The sequence below is a fragment of the Pygocentrus nattereri genome, chromosome 13 (assembly GCF_015220715.1).
Source record: "Pygocentrus nattereri isolate fPygNat1 chromosome 13, fPygNat1.pri, whole genome shotgun sequence".
Taxonomy (NCBI): Eukaryota; Metazoa; Chordata; class Actinopteri; order Characiformes; family Serrasalmidae; genus Pygocentrus; species Pygocentrus nattereri.
Window position 1 is genome coordinate 3,743,850 of NC_051223.1, and position 18,092 is coordinate 3,761,941.

The following is an 18,092-nucleotide window of genomic DNA, read 5'->3' on the forward strand; positions in this document are numbered from 1 at the left end:
TTTGCGAAACAGTCAAACAGCCTTTCCTGTTAGGCCTGGCTTGCGAGACTGCAGTAACTGTACAAGGAGTGGTTATGGGGTGTTGTTAGGCCTTTATAAAGCTGCAACAAAATAAAATATGATACAATACTAATTTATTATTTTATAGTATTAGTATTTTAGTATAGTACTAATTTACATTCAGTAATTCATTTATTATCAGTAATAATCGCAAGGAACATTTTTCTGCCAAGCTATGTAGTTTATTAATGATAGATGATGGCTGGCAAGCAACATGGGGCCAAAAACCCTTCTATGAGCAGCACAATGGTTTTTAATGGTTGTCACATTAATACAGAGAGATTGATGGTGTCTATATTAAGTATTCGAACATGGCTCAGCCAGTCAGATTTTAGGTCTGTTTTTAGATCTTTTTACCAAACGTCCGCTCATGTCAGTGTCCCTTCTGCCCCTTCTGTGTCAGAGGTGTAAGTAGAACATGATGGGCTAACACATGGACCGAGTTTAATACGGATGATATTAACATTTTTATCACCTCTGATACCCGTCTTTCGTATCAGATCAGTACATCCCTAATAATAAGACATTTGTTTAGATCTGTAATTTCTCTCTCTCTCTCTCTTTTGTTCAGGTACGTTTGTTGTGCAGGTGACGGCCACAGATGCTGATGATTCTACATATGGTAACAGCGCTAAAGTGGTGTACAGTATTCTGCAGGGACAGCCTTACTTCTCCGTAGAACCAGAGACAGGTCGGTTTAAGAACGCTTCACTATACACAATTCTGTTGTCTCTTTCTGTCTAGCACATTGCACACACACTGCTCTATCCCTCGCTCTGTTTTATTGCTTTTCTCCCACCCATGGAAAGAAGTGATGGAGATTAAAGACAGCGCACAAGCAAATGTAAATGTAATAGTGGGTAAATTACACTTCTGAAGCAAATCTGCTATATGTGCTTAAAGAAGAGAAATGAAACATAAAAAGGCATTAGCAGATTACCGGGGCAGCTTATTGCTATTATGCTTTCTCTCAGATGAGCCCTGTCCCACAGTTTACCTTGGATGTCGGATGATAATCTGTGTGTGGGTGTGTGTGTGTGTGTGTGTGTACAATAGACCACCAAAACTGTTCCCATTAGAAAAGCAGCCCTTCAAGCTTTCATTTTTCATAGAAAAGAGAAAATCAAACACACAGATCTGCAAAAATACACAAGCGTTTTTGTTCAGCTCTCCAATTTTCTAAGACGAAAGTTTGCAAATCAAGCATAGAAGCTGCTGGTTCTCTCAGAACAATGAACTGTCCACTCCACAGTCCAGAATCCAGCATCACTGTTGTTGGAACAAAACCTTGTATCTCCATTTTTCAGTTTTTGAAGTTTGAAAGTGCCTGTTGACCTTTACATTGTCTGCAAATTTCGTGATCAATGGACCAAAAGAAATGTCTGAAAATTGCTGCTTGAAAATATGTTTGGTTCTATTGACTTACATTAAAACTAGAGTATGTTTTTCCTTCTCCTGTAAAGTTACCATTTTGGAGATACAAGATATATATATATATATATATATATATATATATATATATATATATATATATATATATATATATATATAATGTACACAAACACCAATTCTAAATATAGTATACACAACATACACAACATACACTACTATGTACAGTAATAAGTTATGAAATGCTGTGAATGATCATAGCCTTTGTTTTCACTCAGGCATCATTCGGACAGCCCTGCCCAATATGAACCGCGAGGTCCGTGAACACTATCAGGTGGTGATTCAGGCCAAGGACATGGCAGGACAGATGGGGGGCCTCTCAGGGACCACCACAGTTAACATTACTCTGCTGGACATCAACAATAATCCACCGCGCTTCCCTCAGGGTGAGACACACCGCAGTTACATGGACACCATGACCCCACTCTGTTCTGATGATGCAGCTTGTGTGCATGTATTGGCTACGAGGCAGTACATGCTGATGCAGCTTTAATGCATATTCAGCACACCACCACATTCTTTTAAACTACTTACTACTGCTGTTCCAGTGTTGTTCATTTTAATTTGCCTGCAATTCCAGGCAATTGCCATGCTATTACCAAATTTATAAAATATGACTTTTAAAATCTGTGTGCTTGCCTGGTACACCGAGTATTACTTGTACCACAAAGCAAACTGCTACCAAAATGACTTTTGAAAAAGTTTATTATAGAAGTGGGCAAAAAGACTGTGTTGTGGTAATTGTGATAAATGACATCACCATGCACTTTTCTGGGTGTATCATGGTTATGATCAGTGCTCCTAGAAAACTGAACAACTGCATCCATCATAAAAGACAGGTTTGGACTAATTTTAGAGGGCAACCAATCTAGCTGGTTACTGCTGACATTTCAATTATGTTATCATCTTATTTTATTCATTTATTATGACCCGTTGTTCCTCTTTATTCTGCTTTTCCAATGTTAAAAATATATAGTTTTTCATAGCCTTTTTTTAATATAACGCTACAGTTTTGCTGCTGTATTTTATCCATTCTAGCTTGTTTGCAAACCTTGTCTTGATTACAAATGACACTATCACAGATCCTTACAGCCAGTATTGTTATTGCAAATTAATATGCTCCTACATTTTTCAAAGACAAATACATTCATTATTTATTATTTGTCATGAGATTAAGGGAAAAAAATGCTGCCTGCATAAGAACTCAAACCCTCTAGACTAGTACCACTCAGTAGAACCACAGCTTCAAGTCTGTTAGGATAAGTTTCTTCTAGCTTTACACACTGTTGTGGGATTGATTTTTGCCTATTCTTTCTGGCAGTTGTGCTCCAGGTTGTCCAAGTTGGCTGGATGACTCTTGTGAACTGTAATTTTCAAACAGATTCTCTGTTGGGTTGAGATATGCACTTTGACTTGGCCATTGTCTTGTGCTTTGGATCATTGTCCTGCTGAAAGGTGAAATTTCACCCAAGCTTTAGATTTCTAACAAGTTGCCTTCTAGTATTTCTCTGTATTTTGCATCTTTTCGTCAGTTTTAGAAGATCTGTGGGAACAAAAGTATCCCCACAGATTCTGCCACCCCCATGCTTCATAGCTGGGATGGTGTTTGTTAAGGACTGGCCATTGTTAGGTTTGTTTTGAATTTTTGTCAGAAGCTCCATTTCGGTCTCATCTAACCACATTTTAGTTGGGTCACTCTGATACTTTCTGGCAAGCTCCAGATGTACTTTGTCCTCAGCAATTGCCTTTCTAACCACCTTTCCACACAGGCCAGTTCTATGCAGAGCTCTCGATATTGTTGATTGGTACACCTTCACTTCAATCACAGCCACTGAACTCTGTAACTCCTTCAGACTAGTTGTTGACCTCTGTCTGACCTCCCTCACAAGTCCTCTTCTTGCTCTGATGCTGAGTTTTGAGTTACAGCCTTGTCTGGGCAGTTCCATGGTTGTATGCTGCAGCTTCCTTCCAATTTCTTCAGTTGATCCAACAATGCTCACTGGGATATCCAAACACTTGGATATTATTTCGTGTACTTTTGCATGTCTATAACCTTTTCTCCAATTTCTAAAGTGCTCTTTGTTCTTCACTTTCATAGCTTTTTCTCAGTTTCGCCAATGGGACTTTATGGGGTCTTTTATTCAGGAAAGGTGAACTTTTTTAGTGATTCACAGGTGGCCAGTTGTACACCAGTTGTGTCCTTGTTAGGCCAATATCTTTCATCTGTGTAAACTTGGAGCTTCCACAGCACAAGGTTTGAATACTGATGCAAACAGAATTTTTTTAGTTTCCTCACAAAATATTTTCTTACATAAAACCAATGTCATTGTTAATGAGCTAATTTTGATGGTAAGTCATTTAAAAGTAAAACGAGATAGGACCAAATATCAAAGTATCATTTGTAATCCAGACAAATCAAATTTTGTTTTTGCAAGCCTCTGTATTGTGAAAGTGTCTGGCAAGTGTCACTTACATTGTTTGCCACATCTCCCACCCTTCAGTTATGATGTGCAAACGAAAACACAGACCTGAAAACAAATAATAGTGTAGTATTATTTGTATTCTACCCAAGTCAGTTGGCTGCAGAAAAACCTTTTCTTGCTAATTTGAGCACTTACATGTGTTGATTAAACACCTATTGAGTGTGTGAAGAAATGAAGGGTTTCATTTTCATGCTATGGTTCTCCTTGATTAAAATAGCTGTCTTGGTGAAAAGCTATTGATCGTTTGTCACACTACCAAAAATTCTCAACCCAGGCATCACTGTTAAAAGCAGTGCAATTTTTGACACTGAGGCAACTAAGGCTTCTGTGTGTCTCTACTGAAAGATACAACCTGCAGGATTTTCTGGTTATTTATAGCGATTTCAGTAATACAGTATTGAAAAAGGAGAAGTGTTACAATGAAACTATTGTCAACAATTAAAACTTGGGTGCATCCTATCACAGTCAAGTTGGCAGGGAGAGAATAGGGCATATTCTGTGAATATACCCACGATCAAATGACTGCTTTATGAAGGTACTTTCCATTTTTTGAGCTTATTTTGTCAGAGGGTGACTCAGCAGAGCTTTTATTCATCTATGTCAGGGGTCGGCAACATGTGGCTGCGAAGCTGCTTGCGGCTCTTTTACTGCCCTGTTGCAGCTCCAAAGCAGATTTTTAAGTAAATATGAAATTATCCTTATTTTGCAGTAAAAAAAAGCTCTGCTGATCTTCCTAACACAGTTTTAACAATAAATGGTCTGAAACACTGGAGCTGATGTATAACTGCTAGTTCACCCCTGGTCACCATAGCAAAGTAGATTAACATTTGGGTCGTCAAGCGCTGGTCTATGCCAATTCAATATGTATAGAGTATGTAATTAAATCATTGTTAATGCAGAACATTAAACATCATACACAACATTCTTGAACTTGAATGTTGTGTATGATGTTTGTTGTATCAAACCTGAAAACATATCTATTGTTGCACCTCAACTAAACTCCTGGAGCTGTTGTGGTGCTAATTTGAAGATGCCTGAGCAGCTTTTCAAAAAAAGAGAAAAAAAAGTGATTCACCGTCACTGAACACAACTGAAATAAATTCAGTTTAAAAGGAAGGATTTCTTTATGAACTGTTCTCTGCTGACAATGTGCTGCAGGTGTTTATCAGTTCACCGTTCCTGAGTCATTAGAGCCGGGCAGTACGATTGGCATGCTGAAGGCTACAGACGCGGACACGGGCAAAAACGCAGAGATGGAGTACACCATCATGGATGACCAGGATATGTTCCAAATTTCAACCAAAGGCATCACTCAGGAGGGAGTCATCACTCTGACAAAGGTCAGACAGTTCTACCTTTTACTTCCAAGACTACCATACTGAAATCAATGAGTGTCACCAGATATACCTACACAAGTAATACGTTGCTTTGATTGAATGTTTTTACAAGACAATGCGTCTGGCAAGATTTTAATTAGCCAATCTTGCAGTTTTTTTCCAGTCAAATACCTGTACAAGCTAACTATAACTCTTCATTTGAATGTACGAATCATGCTTGTGACATGGATTCAGCAGTTCCTGTAAGTATGAGGTGAAATATTTCATAAATATGCAAGTGCAATTTATTGCCGTTTCTCTTTCCTCCAGACTCTGGACTACGAGAAAAGGAAAATACACACTTTGAGGGTTCAGGTGGAGAACGTTTATCTGGATCCACGCTTTCACTCACGCGAGTCCTTCAGAGACACAGCCACGGTAAAGGTTGTGGTGGAGGACGTGGATGAGCCGCCTGTCTTCAAACGACCTGCCTACATCATGGAGGTCAAAGAGAATGCTGAGATTGGAACCATCATCGGATCTGTCAGCGCTGTGGACCCTGACGCTAGCCGAAACATTGTCAAGTATGTCCAGATTCACAGTCTCAAGATTTCATTATAATGAAATATTCAATGAGAATATTTCCTTCATTCAGATCTAGGATGTGTTATTTGAGTGTTCCCTTTATTTTTTTGAGCAGTGTATATAAACATTGTCAGAACAAAATCTCGTAGCTTCGTTTTTTGTCACTTTTCAGTTTCTGTCATAATTTGAAAATGCCTGTTGTCTTTTACGTTCTGTGTAGATTTCATGATAAATTGACCATAAGAAACGACCCAAAATAACTTGGAAAAAAGTCTGGTTCTATTGACTTACACTGAAAATAAAGGTTTTTTCCTTCTCCTGTAAAGTTACCATATTGGAGATACAAGGTTTTGTTCTGACAACAGCGATATATTAAAAGAAAATTGATAATTGAAATATTTTAAAATAGAAAAGCAGTTCAAAAAACAAGTATTTTTATCTGTTTTTCATAAAAGCACATGCTTCTGTGCATCGTTTTTATTAGTATGACGTAGTTTTGCTGATGATGCTAAATGCTAGAGAGTCACCAGTGCGCAGTTGCAGGTCAGCTAAAGGTAATATTCCTGCAGGTCAGGCAAAAAAGCAAGTTATGCTTAGCCTTTTTTCATGTTAGTCACATATTCTTTTCACGTCAAACCTGTGGTGATGTCTCGGTAGTAGTCAGAGGTGGAGCTGTTGAGACTCCATTCCAAACTGCCTGTATTAGAGGCTATAATGTTGGTTTTAATTGCTTACTTCAGTCCAGATGCTTTCCATAATGCTGTCTAGCCTGCTCTCCACTGCATTTATTTCCCAGAATAAACGGCAGCACGCTGGATAATGAGAAGTCCTTCTGGAGCAGAAAGAAAACTGTTAAAACTGGACCGGGGATGAGACGGACATAGCTGAGTTTAGCACATACTTGCTTACATTCTTGGTCATACAGAATGTAAAACATGATCATCCTCTCATTCGCTGACAAGAGCTGACCCAAAAGCTGTGTTTACATTTCTAAGACAGTGTGGTTATAAACACTGTTGGTTCTACATTATAATAAGTGTCTGTAATAACTGTGTAGTTACACATGAATAACGATTGATTAAATCAGTGTTACAGATGGATTACTGAAGCACAGCCTATGTAATTACACGTGTATCAACTTCAGTTTTGCCTTGTGTGAACGCACAAGTGTGTTTTTTTAATACACTACAGATCAGGAGACTTTTCCAGCAGTTAAAGAAAGTGTTTTAAGTAATTACTGTGGCATAACTGTGTTGTAACAAGGTGACAATCACGTCACCTTCGTTAATAAAATCCTGTAATTACACTGTACCTATATAACAAATACACAGGAACTTTCCTGTAGTGTTAAAGTTACAGTTCCTGTGTAGTTGTTATGTAGGTACTGTGTAATAATGTAGTATTAGTATAGACATTGTTTTGGTTTAATGCATATTTAATTCATGTCATAAAAGTTAGATTTTAAGATACGTCACATTAAGGAGTGATTTAAAGTTGAAACAGGTCAAAATATCACAGCACTAGCAACGTAAATGCTAGCTAAATGTTAGGAAAACTGGCAGCTAGAGTGTAAGTAAAGTGTTCAAGTAACTTATTACATACTTACGGAGTCCTGCTGATGACATCCTGTATAATTAAAAATAATGAGTGGCCTTATTAACGCGTGGGAATGACATCCTAATTCATAGCCACGACTTAGGAAGGCATGGGAATGAGATGATTAAGTCGTGGCCATGACTTAATAAGGCGTAGGAACGAGATCATGGCTTACTAAGTCATGGCCACGAATTAGGATCTCCTTCCCACGCTTTGCTAAGTCGTACCCACGACTTAATTGTCTTATTCCCATGCCTAACTAAGATGGAGCCACACATTCTTTTTATTTTTACAGGATGTCTCCAGCGGGGCTCCGTACATACTTCCTTTTAGTGATGGGGGAAAAAAAAACTTCTAAAAGAAACTGCTGTTCGAGTCCGATTACAAATGTAATTATATTTGTTTTCATACTTGTGTAATTACATGAGAGAGAATAGGCTGTTACCACTATTAAGATACACTTGTGTAATTACATAAGAGAGAATAGGCTGTTACCACTATTAAGATACACTTGTGTAATTACATGAGAGAGAATAGGCTGTTACCACTATTAAGATACACTTGTGTAATTACATGAGAGAGAATAGGCTGTTACCACTATTAAGATACACTTGTGTAATTACATAAGAGAGAATAGGCTGTTACCACTATTAAGATACACTTGTGTAATTACATGAGAGAGAATAGGCTGTTACCACTATTAAGATACACTTGTGTAATTACATGAGAGAGAATAGGCTGTTACCACTATTAAGATACACTTGTGTAATTACATAAGAGAGAATAGGCTGTTACCACTATTAAGATACACTTGTGTAATTACATGAGAGAGAATAGGCTGTTACCACTATTAAGATACACTTGTGTAATTACATGAGAGAGAATAGGCTGTTACCACTATTAAGATACACTTGTGTAATTACATGAGAGAGAATAGGCTGTTACCACTATTAAGACACACTTGTGTAATTACATAAGAGAGAATAGGCTGTTACCACTATTAAGATACACTTGTGTAATTACATAAGAGAGAATAGGCTGTTACCACTATTAAGACACACTTGTGTAATTACATGAGAGAGAATAGGCTGTTACCACTATTAAGATACACTTGTGTAATTACATAAGAGAGAATAGGCTGTTACCACTATTAAGATACACTTGTGTAATTACATAAGAGAGAATAGGCTGTTACCACTATTAAGATACACTTGTGTAATTACATGAGAGAGAATAGGCTGTTACCACTATTAAGATACACTTGTGTAATTACATGAGAGAGAATAGGCTGTTACCACTATTAAGACACACTTGTGTAATTACATAAGAGAGAATAGGCTGTTACCACTATTAAGACACACTTGTGTAATTACATGAGAGAGAATAGGCTGTTACCACTATTAAGATACACTTGTGTAATTACATGAGAGAGAATAGGCTGTTACCACTATTAAGATACACTTGTGTAATTACATAAGAGAGAATAGGCTGTTACCACTATTAAGATACACTTGTGTAATTACATGAGAGAGAATAGGCTGTTACCACTATTAAGATACACTTGTGTAATTACATAAGAGAGAATAGGCTGTTACCACTATTAAGATACACTTGTGTAATTACATAAGAGAGAATAGGCTGTTACCACTATTAAGATACACTTGTGTAATTACATGAGAGAGAATAGGCTGTTACCACTATTAAGATACACTTGTGTAATTACATGAGAGAGAATAGGCTGTTACCACTATTAAGATACACTTGTGTAATTACATAAGAGAGAATAGGCTGTTACCACTATTAAGATACACTTGTGTAATTACATGAGAGAGAATAGGCTGTTACCACTATTAAGATACACTTGTGTAATTACATAAGAGAGAATAGGCTGTTACCACTATTAAGATACACTTGTGTAATTACATGAGAGAGAATAGGCTGTTACCACTATTAAGATACACTTGTGTAATTACATGAGAGAGAATAGGCTGTTACCACTATTAAGATACACTTGTGTAATTACATGAGAGAGAATAGGCTGTTACCACTATTAAGATACACTTGTGTAATTACATAAGAGAGAATAGGCTGTTACCACTATTAAGATACACTTGTGTAATTACATGAGAGAGAATAGGCTGTTACCACTATTAAGACACACTTGTGTAATTACATGAGAGAGAATAGGCTGTTACCACTATTAAGATACACTTGTGTAATTACATGAGAGAGAATAGGCTGTTACCACTATTAAGATACACTTGTGTAATTACATGAGAGAGAATAGGCTGTTACCACTATTAAGATACACTTGTGTAATTACATGAGAGAGAATAGGCTGTTACCACTATTAAGATACACTTGTGTAATTACATAAGAGAGAATAGGCTGTTACCACTATTAAGATACACTTGTGTAATTACATGAGAGAGAATAGGCTGTTACCACTATTAAGACACACTTGTGTAATTACATAAGAGAGAATAGGCTGTTACCACTATTAAGATACACTTGTGTAATTACATGAGAGAGAATAGGCTGTTACCACTATTAAGATACACTTGTGTAATTACATGAGAGAGAATAGGCTGTTACCACTATTAAGATACACTTGTGTAATTACATGAGAGAGAATAGGCTGTTACCACTATTAAGATACACTTGTGTAATTACATAAGAGAGAATAGGCTGTTACCACTATTAAGATACACTTGTGTAATTACATGAGGCAAAACTGAAGTTGATACACATGTGTAATTACATTAGGTGTACCTCTGCATTCTGTATAACAGTGATTAAATCATTAGTAGTTGCATTGTTGTTGCATAAGTTGTTCACATGTAACTACACAGTAATCAGAGACCCTTGATAAAAAGCGGGGCCAGGCTGTTTCCTAATGTTGTGGCTCTCCTTCACTGCCATATTTAAAAATCTCATCGACCTGGTTAAGGTTGCCAGATTAGGCAGTATCCCTCTGAGTGTCTTGCTACTTGTTATGACCGTAATTTAATAATGATTAGTGGTGAAGTTTTCCATTGTCTTGCACCCAGATTCTTACTAAATAACAGTGAAGTAAAAAATAAAGTGAAACACAAACCTCCATCTCATATCTCTCATATTCCCCGCCCATTTTTCTCTGATAGCCAGCCAGTTGCCTGGTTCTGATACCGACATTGGTTCCCACACAAGACAATGTGAGAAACGTTTGGAAGTAAATGAGGGGTGTGTTATCTTTTCAGTACTTTACTGAAATCACATCATGCAGTAAACCATAATTATGGTTTAATTTTAATAAATGTGTAATTTTATCTTTTACTGTTATCTTTTTTTTGGGATTTTTAGCATGTTTAAAATCAGCCAGGACCTCAGTTAAACTGAACTGAGTCTTATATTGTGGCTAACACCCAGAACATCTTTGATCTCACACCTGCAGACTCAGCGAGAGCCAGTCACCCTGTAATCACATTTATTCCAGAGCAGGTTCTTCACGAACACTTGATAGCTGATATTAGCCATGTCTGACCCGGAATTAACCCTTAATTAGAGAGATTGTGCATGGACTTGAATAGGGAGCTCTAGTCTTTATCACAGTGGGCTTGTGTTGAAATGTCTGCTATGCTATTGTTCTGCAGAGGAATCATCTCGCTGGAGCTGTCAGATGTGTTAATTACTTTGCGCACACTGTTCATTTCCCTAGCCAGTGAAAATCCCTCATACTGGGTGCCCATATTCTGGATTTAAGAACCTCCAGTGCTGGTTTGCTTTGCTGTTAAATCCACTTCTTAATCACGATCAGTAGTCCCAACAGAGGAAGAATTACATCTCCTGTAAGATATAGCATTGTGCTGAAAACTGCGCTGGAGCTCCACATTATTATCTCCATTTTCTCTCATTACATAGCCGCCAGTGCTGTACACCCAGAAATAAAACGATGCCAGAGCTGTGAATGTGTTTTTATGCAAGCTGTCTTTTATTGCTGTATGAAACAAAGATCATGCCAGGTTTTATAGCGAGTCTTTCAGAAGCATAGGCACTGGCAGTGCTCTCATGACTTTGCTGCTTCTTTCTTGTAACGTAATAGATCATCTGTCTTGAAGAGCAATAACCAGTAGTCAGAAAATCCATGTGCCCAATTTTTGCAGATAAATCAACTATGGCGTGCATGTTTTGTCACAACAATGGTGTAAAAAAAATCCACATACAAAAATCATATGTACTTAGAGTTTGGGGACACCTGGCTTTTCAGAATGTTTTTTAATAAATGAACATTTTCTATGTGAGCTTCCAATAAGTTAACATATTAAATAGAAAGCTGTCTTGATCTCGCCATTTCCTTTGCAGAAACTGCAGAGCCGACAGAGCACCTCATAAAAGCCCTACCTTGGGAATAATGCCAAAGGCCTCGCATTTTATCTTCTTGTGATGTCACTCATCAGCACTGAAACCTTTTAGGTCTTTAAAACAAAGGTGTTTCAGTTTCAGCATGCGCTTCTAACAGGAATTTGGAAAAGAATATCTCCTATTCTAGGGTATTAGAACATTACTGAGGTTCTTTATGTACTGATATTTCATATTCTAGTGTATACGAGTGTTTATTGAAGTTGTTTATGGACTAATTTCTGCTGTTCTAGATTATAGGAACATTTACTGAGGCTGTTTGTAGAGTAAAATATCATGTTCTATTGTACAGGATTGTTTAATACCTTTATTTCTGGAAAGTGTGTCCTATTGTATTGTATGAGTGTTTATTGATTTTTGATATTTATAGGTAAATGTTTCCTATTCTGGTTTATTGAAGTTGTTTATGGCATAATGCCTCCTATTCTCATATATGAAGCTGTTTACTGAAGGTGTTTATAGACTTATTTCCTATTCTAGTGTAAGGAGGGTTTATTAAGGTTGTTTATGGACTAATATCTCCAATTCTGGTTTATAGGAGTGTTTATTGAGGTTGGTTATGGCTTCATGTCTCCCATTCCTAATCTATAGGAGTGTTATTGAGGCTGTTTAAGGGCTAATATCTCCAGTTCCATTGTATAGAAGTACTTATCAGAGTTGTTTATTGACTAATGTCTCCCATTCCAGCATATGGGAATGTTTGCTGTGTGTATAGGAGCGTGAATGGAGGTTGTTTATGGTCTAATATATCCTATTCTACTATATAAAGCAGTTTACTGAAGTTGTTGATAGACTTGACATCTCCTATTTTTATGTATAGGAGTGTTTATTAAGGTTGTTCATGGATTAATATCTCCCATTCCTAACCTATAGGAGTGTTTATTGAGGTTGATGATGGAGTAAGATCTCCTGTTCTAGAGTACAGGAATATTGTATTCATGAAATGTTTATGTAAATTCTTGTAACCAGACAGGGCTCATAACAAAAAGAGTAAGAAAGATCTATGCTCTTTTACCCCCAGGAGGCGTTGTTTTTTTCCTTGTATCTTGTTGCAGCCCATCTGCCCATTAATCAGGAGAGAAAATAAACGAGTGTTTAACTTGTGTGCTTAATGAATGGCCCTTACAGAACCTTCTCGTATGGCGAGTGCTCCTGGCTGAGTTTAGTATCTTAATATTAAACCTGACACATAACTGTGTAGACGTGATTCATATTAGTTACTCCCAAGGCCATTTTTACATTAAAATGTAGTGCATGCATTCATCGCAGGGGTGTGTGTGGGGGTGTAATATTAGGTTTGGAAATAATCTCCGCATGGTGCTGGACCTTCAGGAGAAAGACTTGGCCTCTCTGACTTTTCACATTTAATCAGGGTAGGAAATTTTTATAATATTTTTATAGGGTGGTTTCTGCCATTACTGTGGAAAATTGAGGGGTGGTTGTGTGCAAATGATAGCACTGTGTGAAATATTCACAATAACATTTTAACTAAAGACTAACTAAACACTAATAGAAAATGATTTGGTTATATGGATGAAAATTGAGGGTCAAATGAATAAAAGAAGTAACCGTACTATTTTGTATAGCTAATCAGAATTAATTACATTTGTCCTATATGTATTTACTGAGCACTTTATTAGGAACACCTGTAAACCTGTTCATTCACGCAATTATCTTATCAGGTAGTTGTGTGGGCGTTGGGCTGTGCATAGAAACCATGCAGATATGGGCCAGCAGCTTCAGGGGGGGGGGGGAGATGCAACCTCTGTAGCATAATTGTTTAAGTATTTCTAGAATGGCTGAACTCCTGGGACGTACATGTACAGCAGTCTCTAGACTTTACTGATAAAGAAAAAACATCCAGTGGGCAGCAGTTCTGATGGAAATGCTTTGTTGATAATAGGTCAACAGAGAATGGCCAGACTTTTTTAAGCTGAAAGAAAGGTTGTGGTAACTCAAATAAGAACTCTGTACAACTGTGAGCAGAAAAGCATCTCAGTATGCACAACCTTGAGGTGGATGGGCTACAACAGCAGAAGACCACATCGCGTTCCAAACTCTGACAGCCAAGAACAGAAAGCTGAGGCTACAGTAAGCACAGGCTGACCAAACCTGGACATTTGATGAATCTGATGCATTTCTGTTCAGGCGCACAGACGGTAGGGTCAGAATTTGGCACCAACAACCTACCTTGTGTCAGCAGTCCAGGCTGGTGGAGGTGGTGTAATGGTGTGGGCATGTTTTTTTATTTTTTTATTAATTTTTTTTTATTTAAATATATTTTTTTTTCATTTCAAAGCAGGAGCAGCAATCACAATAAAAATAAGATGGTAACATTGATAACATATTCCAGTTCTTGCTTTAGATTTTGTTGTTTTCTCCCAAGGGAAAAAACCAAAAACCCCACACAATCCCCAAAAATCCGCTTGCGCCAAACAAAACATATATATTAGCACCCGCCCATACAGAGACGCCGTACACCGACATGACCAAAAGACAATACAAAGGCAAATACGTCTCTACATCAACATTTATACATAGGGACAGACAAACACCATAAAAAATAAATAATAAATAAATGAAAACAACAACAACAATAATAATAATGATAATAAAATAAACCTGATTAATTTTCTTTTTGTATTTATAAGCAGTTGGTGGGAGGTATTGATAGCGAATCAATATACAACATTAAAGAATTCCACTTGGAAAAGAAGGAATCAGTAGTGGGCATGTTTTTAGGCTTGGGCCCATTAATACCAATCAGTCTTTGCTTGAATGCCACAGCCTTGTTGAGAATTGTTGCTGAACATGTGTGCCACAATTTACCCATCTTCAAATGACTTTATCTAGCATGATAGTACAGCATGTCACACAGTGGCATTCCCAGTCACAGGATCCGAGTTCAGTAAAACATCTTTGGGATGAAGCATAGTGGAAGCACAGCTTGAAAGCGGAACCAAAAAATCTGCAGGAATTGCGTAATGCAATTCCATGTCATGTATACATTGACCAGAATCTCAAAATAATGTCTCCAATATCTTGTGGATTTCTTGTCACACAAATTGAGGCTGTTTTGAGAGCAAAGGGAGGCCCTACCGAGTATTACTCTAGTGTTTTTAATAAAGTGCTCAGTGAGTATATTCATTTATACAATTAACTGTTACAACTCCTCCGTGATTGTAGCCTCCTGCCATCGTATTGCTGTGTTATGTTTCTATGATTGTATATAAGAGTGTTTATCGAAGTTGTTCATGGACTAATGTCTCCTGTTCTAAAGTATAAGAGTTTTTAATGAGGGTGTTTATAGAGTAATATTTCTATTCTAGCAAATAGTTCAGAGCGGTTGTTAATGAAGTAATGTCCACCGTTGTACTGTATAGGATCGTTTATTGAAGTTGTTTATGGACCAGTATATTAATGTGTATATCTCTGATGTCACAAGAAACCATCGTATCTCCATTTTGTTTTTGACATAGATTGCTCTTTGCCCTTTACATTGTGTGTAAATTTCTAAAAGAAATGACATAAAATGACTTGGAAAAAACTCTGGTTCCATTGACTTACATTAAAAGTAAAGTAGGCTTTTTTCTTCTCCTGTAAAGTTATAATTTCGGGGATACAAGGTTTTTTTTCCGACATAAGCGATATGGTTGTTTATGGAATATTATATAAAATATATATAAAATCTAGTACATAGGAGCATTTATTGAGGGAATTTATGGAGTAATATCTCTTATTCTAGTGTACAGAATAGTGAATATAATATAGTGTGTTTGTTGAGGGAATTTATTGACCAATATCACTTGTATCATAGCAGAGTGTTTATTTAAGTAATTTATGGAGTAATATCTCTTATTCTAGTATATAGAATGTTATTGCAGGTCTATGGCCTGATATTTCATATTATAATGTGTAAGACCGTTATTTAAGTTGTTTATAGACTAATATATTCTGGTCTATGTGAAAGTTTATTGAAGGTATGGGCAAATATGCCAAATATTCTAATGTGTAGGACTGTTTATTGAGTCTGTTTTTGGATCCATGTCTTCTAACATTTTGGAGCATTTACTGAGCATTTATCAAGTTTCGTTGATTGAGTTTATGGAGTTTAATAAACATCTCAGTCCGACTGGATATTGTAACAGTCCATTTTATCTGCATATGCTGCCATGTAAAGACCAGAGTGAAGCAAGTGTTTTATTGGTACCATAGTAATATGTTTTCACTGAGCTCAGTACAACTCCACTGTTTGGTATAGAGGCAGTCCAGCTATTTCTGTCTGAAAATGTTTACCTCTCTTTGAAGGTGTTGACCAGCATGGGAAAATTAGTTTTCATAACATGAAGGGAAAAGAGAGATATGGTCAAAATGAGTGGCCACATCCTACCCACTTCCTACATTTTGCTTGTGTTTACTTTTTTCACAGAGGTCTATAGTCACACTAATGATATATAATATAGTATAATGATATATATATATATATATATATATATACACACATACATATATATAGTACAAGCAAAAACACAGAGGTTTAGGCATTGTGCTTATGTGCCTAAGATGTTTGCACAGCACTTTGTGTGTTTGTTTTTGTAACATCAAAAATGATGCTCGAAATGGATGTGATGTACTAAGGACTGAACTTTTACTAAAAAAAATGGAACAAAATTTCATTTTTCCATGATACGGGCCCCTTAAAGCCAGGTGGAACTGGAAGTGTGCTCATTATTATCAGTGCATGGCATTCATATGCAGTTCACTTTTTAACACTGGCTGTAAAAAGGGTCTGAAAGCCTGAGGGAGCGACAGAGTCGTTTGGTAATGGAAAGAGTAATGGCGCAATCTGAGAGTCTTCAAATGAAACCTAATTAACAGATAGAGCTGTAGAGCTTGCTTGTTAGTTAATCTAAATAAGTATCGGAACTGTGAAAAATGTTGAACTAATGTACTTTCCTGCTTTTTTTGGTGGTCTTTTGTCCAGCGGGGCCTCAATAGTGTCTGTTCTCTGTTAATAGATATCTAATAGACTGGCGCACGGACATGGACCATGTGTTCAACATCCATCCAAACAATGGATCAGTGTACATCTCTCGTCCGCTGGACAGGGAAGAGCAAGCGTGGCACAACATTTCCGTACAGGCTACTGAGAACAGTAAGTGTCATATCTGACAGGCTTTATTAGAAAATAGCTAAAGGTTTGTTGTTGTGGCTGCTGCAGGAAAAGGTTTTAAAATTGATGTGAGGACATTGATCATGCACAGCCCACACAACATAAAGGGCAGCTAGCATTTTTAGATTTTTTAAACAAGACAATAAATTATGACAGCTAAAGTATATAACTATCCATTTATCATAACAACCATATGAGTGTTTACTTGACAAAGAAACTGCAAAGAAATGTTTCTTTTTTTAGCATCATTAAAGTTGTATGGTTAAAGAAACAGCTTGTTTAGCTGCATCTGCCTGGAAGATTCTTCTGCATTTTGGTGCTCTGTGATGATTCTGCATGCAGATGTTAAAGTGTAATTGGATAGTTTTTGTTTTAAATACGACCCTATTTCCAAAAAAGTTGGGAAGCTGTGAAAAATGAAAATAAAAACAAAATGCAATTATGTGCAAATCATTCAAAACAATATATTTCATTGAAAATGTTTCAAAGACAATATATTGAATGTTGAAATTGAATTGAATTATTTATTTTTGTTTGTTTTGTTTTTTTTATATATATATTTGCCCATTTAGAATTCGATGCTAACAGCACATTCCAAAAAAGTTGGGATGGGGGCAGCAAAAGGCTGGTAAAGTTGTGTAATGCTTAAAAACACCTGGGGGTTAATTGGGAACAGGTCAGTAGCATGATTGGTTCTAAAAAGAGTATCTCAGAGAGGCTGAGTCTTTCAGAAGTAAAGATGAGAAGGAGTTTACCGCTCTGAAAGACTGCACAGGTAAATACTGCAACAATTCAAGAATATTGTTTCTCAATGTAAAATAGCTTTATATTGCTTTTCATCATCTATGCTACATAATATCATTAAAAGATTAAAGGTATTTGTTGGTCATGATCTTTGGGCCCTCAGGCAGCACTGCATTAAAAATAGACATGATTCTGTAGTGAAAATCACTGCATGGACTCAGAAACACTTCTGAAAACCACTGTCTGTGAAAAGTTTGTTGCTGCATTCACAAATGCAAGTTAAAACTC

The 18,092-nt window shown here is 36.8% G+C and overlaps 1 protein-coding gene across 2 annotated transcripts in view; it reads left to right on the forward strand.

The window, feature by feature from the left end:
• Positions 1-18,092, forward strand: part of LOC108431404 (cadherin-10-like) — a 140,210-nt gene that overhangs the window by 111,941 nt on the left and 10,177 nt on the right. For both annotated transcript variants that reach the window (XM_017704513.2, XM_037544317.1), the window contains 5 exons: positions 632-751; positions 1,728-1,895; positions 5,151-5,332; positions 5,639-5,892; positions 16,906-17,042. In XM_017704513.2, the coding sequence (XP_017560002.1) occupies positions 632-751; positions 1,728-1,895; positions 5,151-5,332; positions 5,639-5,892; positions 16,906-17,042 (861 nt within the window). The remainder of the gene's footprint in view (positions 1-631; positions 752-1,727; positions 1,896-5,150; positions 5,333-5,638; positions 5,893-16,905; positions 17,043-18,092) is intronic.